Source organism: Babylonia areolata, chromosome 17 (assembly GCF_041734735.1).
Source record: "Babylonia areolata isolate BAREFJ2019XMU chromosome 17, ASM4173473v1, whole genome shotgun sequence".
Taxonomy (NCBI): Eukaryota; Metazoa; Mollusca; class Gastropoda; order Neogastropoda; family Buccinidae; genus Babylonia; species Babylonia areolata.
The window spans coordinates 23,232,968-23,244,485 of record NC_134892.1 but is presented as its reverse complement, the minus strand read 5'-3'; the positions used below and the strand labels follow the sequence as shown (position 1 = coordinate 23,244,485).

Sequence of the window (11,518 nt, the reverse complement as noted above, 5' to 3'; positions counted from 1 at the left end):
TGCTAGTTGTCCTAACTCAGTGGGAAGCGGTTTTTTTGTTTTTGTTTGTTTTTTTTAGAATTTTCGGATTTCGGAACAAACCTCAACGAAATAAACCGTTAATGATTCGGAAAAAACCCGGCTTAATTCGAGAGACTTACAACCTGTTACTGGTATGACTGTGAAGATTTTGTTTAATACTATGTTTAAGTTAAATTTGGTATTGGCAGACAAAGTAGTATTTCCAGAGAAAATGGCAAAGTTAAAGACACACACACACACACACACACACACACACACGCACGCACGCACAGACAACCGAACACCGGGTTAAAACATAGACTCACTTTGTTTGTATTTCCAGAGAAAATGGCAAAGTTAAACACACACACACACACACACACACACAACCGAACAACGGGTTAAAACATACTGACTTTGTTTACACAAGTGAGTCAAAAAACGATACTTTTTTTTTTTGACACTCGCAGTTCACCATACAATAGCCCTTGCTCAGAGTGAGGCAGTAGAGCGTCCCCACCCCCACTCCCCCCTCCCACACCCACCCACCCCTTTTTTTCCATTACTTTTTTTTTCTTTCTTCTTTTATGGGTACAGAAACACAAATGAAGACGTTGAGAGGGACGGGAGGGGGTGAGGAGAGGGGGTTGGGGGTGGGGGTGCGGTAGGGGGGAACAGGGTTGTGATATGGAGGTGTGTGTGTGTGTATATGTGGTGGTGGTGGTGGTGGGGGTAGGGAGGAGGGGGGGGGGGGGGAGGGAGGGAGGGGGTGTCGATGGTGGCAGGGGTCGACCAGAGGTCCTGGCTTTTTAGCACGTGCATGACAGTAGTCAAGGGTGTGTGTGTGTGTGTGTGTGTGTGTGTGTGTGTCTCTGTCTGTGTGTGTGTGTGTGTGTGTGTGTGTGTCTGTCCGTGGTAAACTTTAACATTGACATTTTCTCTGCAAATACTTTGTCAGTTGACACCAAATTAGGCATAAAAATAGGAAACATTCAGTTCTTTCCAGTCATCTTGTTTAAAACAATATTGCACCTCTGGGATGGGCACCAAAAAAAAAAGAAAAAAGAATAAAGCCTAATTATATGCAAACTGCATTTACTGTTATATTTATATTTTTTGCATTCTCTGAACTTGGCACTTTGATCTGATATTCGACACAACAACAAGAGCAGTCATTACTATCATTTTTTGTTCAAACAGGAACTTCTTTTGCTAAGCATGGAAGTTTTATTTATTTTGCAAACCTTTTGGTGCAGATAGTAAAAAAGGGAAATTACTCTGTAATTAATGCTAGGGGACTTAATTTGCCACAAGTGAGTCTTGAAGGCCTTGCCTCTCTTGTTTTTTCTTTTTTCTTTTCTTTTCTTTCCTTTTTTTTTGTCATGCGTCACACATTATTGTCGATGCAATGTGTAACTCTACTAATAGTGTTTCGTTCTTAAAGTTTAGCGTCTTTTCACTATCAGTGATATTAGACGATTTAAAAAAAAAAAGTGTTGGGGGGTGGGGGGGGCTGGGGGGGGGGGAGAGGAAAACAAAAAAGGTAGAAAACAACCAAAAAAGGCATAACTAGCATGCAATTACATTGAACAGTAATAATTCAATAATGACAACAATGCTTAGAAACCATTAACGCTGTTCTAAAGTACATTAAAGGAATGTAGAAATAGGGCTATGAACTAATGCCTGTGAAAGTTCGACCATAAGAACCTCGTCAGAAATAACTTTTCCAAAAATGGTGATACATACGTGCAACATCGTCATCTCTTCTCTAGCTTTTATATATATATCTGTGTGTGTGTGTGTGTGTGTGTGTTGACTTGACTTGACTTGACTTGACTTGATTTATTGTCATAAAATCCCGAAGGATTAATAGACACAACAAAGAACAAAGGGAACAAAGAAATAAACGGTCATCTAATACGCATGCACTGAAATACATAGTTGGCGAGTGTTTTTTGGACAGTCATCGCAGGTGAATAAATCACTTGGTTTTAGGATATTGTTTTGTATTTTTCTAGAGATCACATTTGATTGATGATCATACTGCTGTATAGTTGTGATTAGATGGCTTCGCAAATTATGAAATTGTGTGTGTGTGTGTGTGTAGAGAGAGAGAGAGAGAGAGAGAGATACATACATACATACATACATACATACATACATACATACATACATACACACAGGTAGATAGATAGATAGATTGATAGATATCAAGACACTGACAAAAAAAAGAAAAAAGAAAAAAAGAAAAGGAACAAACATATGCAGGAAAATGTGAAAAAGTGCTGGAAAATGCGAGGGAAAAATGGGAACCTTATTTTTTCTTTTCTTTTTTAATTTTTAAAAATTTTATTCTATTTCTTGTGTGTGGGAGTTTGTGTTGTTTTGTTTGTTTTCGTGTGTGTGTGCGTGTGTGTGTGTGTGTGTGTGTGTGTGTGTGTGTGTGTGTGTGTGTGTGTGTGTGTGTGTGTGTGTGTGTGTGTGTGTCTGTCTGTCTGTCTGTCTGTCTCTCTGAGTCTGTGTTTGGTCGCGCGCGATTGTATAAACAAGAAACTATTTTCAAGGAAAAAAATATACACTGTTACTATTCCTGTTTCTCTTCCTTTCAGTATGTTTAACTCTCTCCATACGAACGGCGAAAGAGACGACGTTAACAGCGTTTCACCCCAGTTACCATCATCAAATTATTGCAAGCGGAAGGCTCTTATACTGAAGAGGTGAATGTTGACAAAGAATACCACAATTCTGACGAAGGAAGCTAAAGGTTGGGTCATTCAGACACCCACTGGACATCCGAGGGGTCTGTGTAGAGGAGAAGAGAGGACTGGCCGTACTGAGTGAGTTAATCTATGTCATTATTACTATTATTGTTGAATGTTTGCATGTCTATCATAGTGTAAAATTCGAATGAAAATGTATTTGAAAAAACAAAAAACAAATTTGAAATATAGATATTTCACTTTTTTTTCAGAGACATTTTTATTCACTGGCATTCTTCTTCTTATTATCATCATCATCATCATCATCAAAGGAGCTTGTCTTTTATAAGTCAGTTCCAAATGTTTTGTATTTTTATTTGTATTTACATTTTATCACAGCAGATTTCTCTGTGTGAAATTCGGGCTGCTCTCCCCAGGGAGAGCGCGTCGCTATAATAAAGCGCCACCCATTTTTTCTGTATTTTTTTCCTGCGTGCAGTTTCATTTGTTTTCCCTATCGAAGTGGGTTTTTCCACAGAATTTTTCCAGGAACAACCCTCTTGTTGCCGTGGGTTCTTTTACGTGCGCTAAGTGCATGCTGCACACGGGACCTCGGTTTATCGTCTCATCCGAATGACTAGCGTCCAGACCACCACCACTCAAGGTCTAGTGGAGGGGGAGAAAATATCGGCGGCCGAGCCGTGATTCGACCCCAGCGCGCTCAGATTTTCTCGCTTCCTAGGCGGACGCGTTACCTCTAGGCCATCACTGCACTCAGTCATTCAGTCAACGATATCGCGTTTCCGCTTTACCATCCCCTATACTGAGAACGCGTCAAATACTTCAGTCACACACTAATCCCAGGGAAGAACCACCACTAAAGTAGTTGCGACAGTCACCAACGACCAACACAATGATGATATCCATACCCTATTTCGCTGCCCCCCCACTCCCACCCCTCAAGAAAACTCCGGGTATTGTCTTTGGATTGGCACACACACACACACACACACACTGCAGGTGCTGGATCGTTACGGGTGGGTGGATCAGGTAAAAGACGTTTGGTCACGCTAGTGTGTATCATCTTATCTCCACGCTCGGGTGGACGCGAGTGTCAGGAAACTATCGGTATGATATTATCATGATTGTAGGCCCATAACACCCGCCACCCCCACCCCCACCCCCTCACAGAGAGAGAGAGAGAGAGAGAGAGAGAGAGAGAGAGAGAGAGAGAGAGAGAAACACTGAAAATGTCTAATGTCATTAGCTGAAAAGCTCTGGTGACATAGTAGGTACTAATCAGAACAGAATGGTGCAAAATAGATAAAAATGGAACAGAAAACAAAAACAGAAACAAAAACAGAAATGAAACAACACAAACTAATAAGACATTTGCGACACTTTGGCACTTTGTCAATTGCTTCAAGTACATGTGACAGGGGGGTTAATGTGCCTTTTTTCAGTCGTTCGTCTCCAAGGTTGAGAGAGAGAGAGAGAGAGAGAGAGAGACAGACAGACAGACAGACAGACAGACGCGCGCGCACGTACACACACACACACACACACGTAAGCACATATGTGCACATATCAACACACACACACACACACACACACAAACACACACGTACACACACGCACACACACTGACACGCACACACATACATGCACACGCACACACAGAAGGACACACACACACACACACGCACGCACGCACGCACACACACACACATTCACACACACAAACACATATCTACACACACACGCACGTGATCGCGCACGTACGCACGCACGCCCTCACACACACACACACACACACACTTCTACCCCCACCCCGTCCCCAATTCAGTTTTTTTTTAAATTCTGTTTTATCTGATGATTATGTTTTCATTATTAACCCGTTGACTCCCGAATCACGTTTGAATGGGATCAAGCGTAACTGGCATTTGAAGTGCAAGAACTACTTTTTGCGTGCAACCGATTTTTAATAATGCACCGTAAGTGGCAGATGTTTGTCCAGATAATAGTTTTTAATCTTTTTCTTTTATTGCAGCTTTTTTTTTCTTTTCTTTTTTTTTAAACTGTATTGTAATGTGGTTTTTTATGTGCTGTTTTTTTTTTTTAATTTGAATTTTTAAAAATTAATAAGATTTCTTATTGTTTTGTGATGTGTGTGACCGCTGTTAAAAGTTGAAAGTGATTTTTTTTTTCTCCAGAATTGTGATTTGGTGTTTCTGTGTATTGCGACATCAGGCGAAGTTTTAAGCATCGTGATATGATATTCATTGCATTATTTAGGCTTTTTCATGTGATATTTATGAGGTGTGTGTATAATTATAGTCTGTGATGATAGAGTGTGTAAGGGCGGGGGGAGGGGGGGGGGGAGGGAGAGACACAGATAGACAGACAGACGGACAGGCAGTCTGACAGACAAACAGACAGACAGGTGGAAGAATAGAGAACGTGGAGAGAGGTAAGAGAGAGAAAGTGAGGGGGGGGGGGGGGAGGGAGGGCGAGAGAGAGAGAGGGAGGGATACAGCCAGGCATACAGACAGAGATTCAGACATACAGACAGACGGACAAACAGTCAGACAGACAGGTGGAAGGAGAGGATGAAATGGAGAGAGGCATGAGAAAGAGAGAGAGAGGGAGAGAGAAAGACGGAAAGAGAGAGGAGAGATAGAAAAAGGAGGAGAGAGAGGGGGAGAGACGGAGAGAGAGAGAGGGAGAGAGAGAGAGAAGGAGAGATAGAGAGAGAGGGGAGGGAGAGAGAAAGAGATAAAGAGAGAGGGAGAGAGATAGAGGGAGGAGGAGAGAGAGAGGGTGGAGAGAGAAGGAGAGAGAGAGAGAGAAAGAAAGAGAGGGAGAGAGAGAGAGGGGGAGAGAGAGAGACAGACAGAGGGAAGTGTACAGCAGTAAGAAGAGTACAGCTCCACATACACACACCCAACACACACCAGACGCTGAACTGGCCAGCTGGCTATAATATTGCACGGCTACATGTTCGTTGCCAACGTTCTTGTCACCACACACACACACACACACACACATACAAATATGAAAACGCGCACGCGCACACACGCACACACACATGTGAATGCTATATTTCACACATACACACACACACAAATCAAAGCTGTATTACGCGAACATGCACACGCACACATACGCACACACACAGACACATGTCAACGCTATATCACACACACACACACACACAAACACACACGCACGCACGCATAAGCACGCACGCATGCATGCAGACATGTCATCGCTATATTACACACACACACGCGCACGCGCGCGCGCGCATAAGCACGCGCACATAAGCACGCACGCATGTCATCGCTACATTACACACAAACAAACGCACGCACACACACACACACACACACAAACACACACACACGTGCACCTCTATCGCTAGTTTACAACTTCCTCTCTCCACACCTCTGCATAAAATTGAAAACCCGGTTAAGTAGCACAAAAAAGAACATTTCTAAAATATATATCAAAAGAAAAAAAAAGATATGCGTATACAAACGAAGCAGATATAGAAATTGTAATGTCACATTTGTAACGATAACAAGATGTTACCCAACACAGAGAAAAGTTCGTAAGAGCATGTTTGCATTCTTGAAAATAAAATATAAAAGAAAAAGAAAACAGAGAGGAAAAAAAATGTCCTCCGTTTCTCTGATTTAACTTTCTTGAGTTCTTATTCTTTTTTCTCAAGCGGTGACGTCATTCCAGACGTGACACTCCCCTCTGACGCCAAGTCGTGATATGACGTCAATTGTGGACCCCCCCCCCGCCGATGACGTCATTCCTGTGTGTTGAGCAAGTCCTGGTCTGTCTCGATGCCCACGTCATGCAGAACGCCATTGAATGAGCAGAACTGAGCTTGCACAGGGATGAATCGGATGATGATTCTGAAGGGACCGTCAACATTATTATCATTATCATCATCAAATAGAATGCGATAGAGAAAAACAAACAAATAAAACTGCACGCAGGAAAAAAAAAGGGGGGGTGGCGCTGTTGTGTAGCAACGCGCTCTCCCTGGGGAGAGCAGCCCGAATTTCACAGAGAGAAATCTGTTGTGATAAAAAGAAATACAAATACAAAATAACTATCTTTATTTTTAGTGGTAGTAGTATAGTAGTAGTAGTTGTAGTAGCCCCTCCCCTCCACCACCACCCTCACACACACACACACACACACACACACACACACACACACACAGCTGGAACACACGCGAGCCCATGCGCACTCAAGGATATAGGTCCGATCCCCAAACACACAAACATACCCCCCGCCCCCCTACACACACACATTATAACTCCCCACCAAAATACGCACGCATACAACCCCGCTCCCTCCACCCATCTACCCCCTACTTCCCCCCCCCCCCGCCTCCCCCCCCCCGACCCCCCCCCCCCCCCCCCCCCCACACACGCACACACACATACACACACAGGCGCGCGCGCGCACAGACACACAAACACACACACAGACACACACACCAAGCCTACCCTCCCACCCACACACCCCCACCCCCACATACAGCCCCCCCCCCCCCTCCACACACACCCAATATCCCCTCCTCCCCTCACACACACACACACACCCCACACCCCGCACACACACACACCTTTCCTGACGGACTTCGAGGTGTTCCATGAAGAAGCTTTCCATAGCAGTGACCATGTCGTGGTTGGTCCACCCACACCCCCTCTTCCTCCCCTCCCACCACCAGCCCACCACCCCACCCCACCCACACACACCCACCTTTCCTGACGGACTTCGAGGTGTTCCATGAAGAAGCTTTCCATGGCAGTGACCATGCCCTGGTTGGTCCACCCACACCCCCTCTTCCTCCCCCCCCCCCACACTTCCCACCACCAGCCCTCCCCCCCACTCCCCACACACACCCCACACCCCGCACACACACCCACCTTTCCTGACGGACTTTGAGGTGCTCCATGAAGAATCCCTCCATGGCAGTGACCATGTCCTGGTTGGCCCGGGGATTCAGACGCCCAATGCACTCCACGGTGGCGTAGACGCAGGGATTGCGATCCCCGCCCATCATGATGTTGGATCCCTCCCTCAGATCCACCATCATCACCTGGCACACACACACACACACACACACACACACACACACACACACACACACACATACACACACAAGAATCAAGAATCAAGAATATGTAACCCTTTCACACCTTTTGGGGCATGGAAGATATTATATAACAGCAATAGTATTTTACACCAAAATTAAATATAAACAATTAAAATAACATAACTATCAGAATCAGAATACAAAGTATATGAAACACAACATAAATGATAATAGTATTTTTCTGGTATTAAACCTCAGAACAGATCAGACTACGTTGCTCATCTTTGCAACATTACTCAAGTTTAACCAAATTGTCTCGGCTGCATGAAATAAATTACACAGAAAGCCTCTTCCAACAAGAAAAATTAAACAATCGTTGGCCATTTTTTTCGCTGACATTGAACACACACACACACACACACACACACACACACACACACACACACACACCCAAACACACACACACACACACACACACACGCACACATACACACACACACACAAACACGCACACACGCACGCACGCCCACACACACACACACAAACAAACAAACAAACACACACACAAACACACACACACACACACACACACACACACACAAACACATGCATGCATGCATGCATGCATACTTTCCCGTTTTGCAGAAAATCACTAAAATCACTTTTTTTCCCCCCATACGAAGGGAAGAAAATACCAGACAATAAGGAGAAATCCGTGACAGACAGACAGACAGACAGGCAGACAGACAGACTAACAGACAGACAGACATCGCGCGAGACGAATTCGTGTCCTGGTTCATGACGGGAGGTAACTGCTGTTAACTCTGGACGCTCCAGCGCTGAACCATGTTTGTCGTTCCTGATAAATGACCCGCAGTCAAAGGCCAAGCCACCAAACCGGATACACGGACACAAATCCGGTTTCAGTGCAGATAGGAGCTAGGTGACCTTAGCTCCCAAGCACTCACAATTGTCTGCAGCTGAGTCCAGCACGTAGGCCAGTGTAAATATTTAAGTAGTGTAAAAAACAAACAATGAAGAGTGGTAACAATAGGAGTGTCCATATCATCAACTCTCTCCATACAAAAATACACTTCGATATGAAAAAAAACACAAAAAAAACAAACCTACACGCAAAAAAAAAAAAAAAAAAAAAAAAAAGGTGGCTCTATCAACGCAGCGACTCGCTCTCCCTGGGAAGAGCAGCCCGAATTTCACCCAGAGAAATCTGTTCAAGTTATGACAACATCAACAACAACAACAAAAAGCAATTATACAAATAGTTATACAAATAGTAATACGAACATGGCACACAACTTACTTGACTTCAAGTCAATGCTGTTTCAAGTTATGCTACCCATTCAGCTAGCACACAGGTAAATAAAAGGCACAATTTTGTGCAAACTGAACTCAAAATTAACTTTAAAGAAAAGTTGTCTATGCCAGTCTTGAATAAAAAGCTAATTTGTGTTTGCACATTTCTTCTGTCACTGCAACTGTGCGTGCACGTGTCAAATGATCGGTATAAGGACAAGCCCGGAGCTTCCCTTTTTTGAAGAAGCGTCAGGGTTTGTTCTGATGTACCTTTTGTTTACCTGTGTGCTAGCTGAATCGGTAGCGTGAGCAGCATTGACTTGAAGCTGTGTACCGTCTGTATGGTGAGAGTTGCCACTTTTCATTGTTTGTGAATCATTCACTCTCCTTGCCTCATCATAAGTCATTCTTTCATCTAGTGTAGATGACGACAACAACAACAACAACAACAACAAAAGAAAGAAAGGGGGAAAAAAAGAAGAAAAAAAATATATATTGTGGAGCAGCGGTGGCCTGGTGGTAATGTAATCCACCGGGAAGTGAGCCTTCGATTCTTGAGTTCGAGTCCCAAATAATACGAACTGGTACTTTTAACCCCCGCCTCCCTCCTCTCCCCTCCTCCCGCTTTCCGTTAAACCGTCCCTGAGTGGTAGTCAGGGTGGCATTCATGCGGTTAAAACGACTGAACAGCCGATCGAATTCCCCCGGCGCGAGTAGCTTGCACTTAACGCACGTAAAAGAACCTGCGGCAACAAAAGGGTAAATTGTCTCTGGGCAAAGTTCTGTAGAAAAATTCGTTTTTGATGGTAAGACAAAATACACGAGGATACATAAGAACAGTATGTGAAACAAATATCAAATACCATGCCCCCGTGGCCGCGCTGAACAGTGGCGACGCGGTCGACCCAGCCCGAATTTCACACAGAGAAACGTGTTATGACAAAAAGTAATACCATACGATTACAGGCAATATAAAGCAATGCGATACAATAAAATATAATACAATACAAAGCACTCAAACTGAAACACAAAGAGCGCTCTAAAAATACAAGAAAAATAAAAAATCAAATCACACACACACACACACACACACACACACACACACACACACACACACACTGACAAATCCCTGGCTTATTTCCAATCGCTTTTTGGCTCATCCTGTTGTAATGGCAACTTGTGATAAAAACAACAACAACAACAACAACAACAACAACAACAACAACCGTAAGACAAAAATAAAACACACACACACACACACACACACACACACACACACACACACACTCACATCGTAAACGAACTCACCTGTTTCGGTTTCTGAAGAGCCTGGTGCATGATTTGGGTCAGACCAGCCTGGAAAAACACAGGTATGACCGACCCAGGAACATTGGTGGTTACAGTGATAATCGGCATGGTGTTGAAGTCAGTCGATCAGTTCTTCTTTCTTTTCTCCTTCTTCTTCACCTTCACTCGATCTTCTATTTCACCTTCACCCTTCTCAACACCCAGTCTTACTATCTCTCAAGCTTCCGGTTATTTATTTCTATATTTTTTTCTATAATGAATAAATTTCAAGCTTCGTGTGATCTTATCAAACGTTCCAACACAACCCTAGGAGGCTACAAAAAGAATTTCGAAAGGTCCGATTGTGATGATAAATCTTCTGCTAAGTCGGGTATAGTAATATTCTGCTTTTCAGTCGCCAGTTTTCGCAGGTTTTCCAGAAGAGCGTTTAGATATCACGGGCTCCCAACGACAGAACCAAGAAAATGTGGGTTGGCTCGACACGATCAAAAAACGACGAAAAATGATGGACCATCTTATGTACGAAGCCCCCACAACATAGTTATAGCTCAGCTATGCAGGTCTCTTTTCATGTAACCAGGATGTGGTGACAAGTCAGAGAAATCGCACACAATGAAAAACGAATTGTTTACGGATCCACATCCGCCAGCTGGTTGGACAGAAGATTAATGGAGACGCAGACGACTGTTGTAGGGGAGGGGGGGGGGGGGGGGGGGTGTATTGTTTGTGTTTGAAAGCTGGTGTGGATCCGGGTTGTCGCGCATGCGCCTTTTCGAGACTGTTATGGTCTGGGGAATTCGCCAAAACGGCAAAATTTAGGGTTACTTTTTTTTTCTGCTTTGTGGGAAATACGAAGTGAGGGTTGAAGTTGATATCAGGTGTTTGATTCAAGCTCTGCCTCTTTCATTCTGTGTGTGTGTGTGTGTGTGTGTGTGTGTGTGTGTGTGTGTGTGTGTGTGTGTGTGTTTTCTTCAGTTTAACGTCTATTCACTGTAAGTGTTTTTAGACGGAAAGGAGTAAAGTAGTGTATAAAGGAAAGGGAATGCATGTGAATATTAGTGTTAAAAAA

General features: G+C 43.7%; 1 protein-coding gene across 1 annotated transcript; it reads right to left on the bottom strand.

Moving 5' to 3' along the window:
* Positions 1 to 5,658: 5,658 nt before the first annotated feature.
* LOC143291762 (macrophage migration inhibitory factor homolog) lies at positions 5,659 to 11,119 on the bottom strand. Its single transcript, XM_076601898.1, has 3 exons — positions 10,450 to 11,119; positions 7,658 to 7,830; positions 5,659 to 6,631 (listed from the first exon to the last, which is right to left on the bottom strand). Exons 1-3 carry the CDS (start codon positions 10,555 to 10,557, stop codon positions 6,523 to 6,525), a joined length of 390 nt encoding a protein of 129 aa, XP_076458013.1. The 5' UTR covers positions 10,558 to 11,119; the 3' UTR covers positions 5,659 to 6,522.
* Between the last annotated feature and the right edge of the window lie 399 nt (positions 11,120 to 11,518).

Excerpts from the sequence above, each read along its gene's own strand:
- LOC143291762 (XM_076601898.1), bottom strand. The coding sequence starts at position 10,557 with ATGCCGATTATCACTGTAACCACCAATGTTCCTGGGTCGGTCATACCT. Across the intron at positions 7,831-10,449 it reads CTCTTCAGAAACCGAAACAG|GTGATGATGGTGGATCTGAG; the intron begins GTGAGTTCGTTT and ends TGTGTGTGCCAG. Across the intron at positions 6,632-7,657 it reads CTCAAAGTCCGTCAGGAAAG|AATCATCATCCGATTCATCC; the intron begins GTGGGTGTGTGT and ends CGGTCCCTTCAG.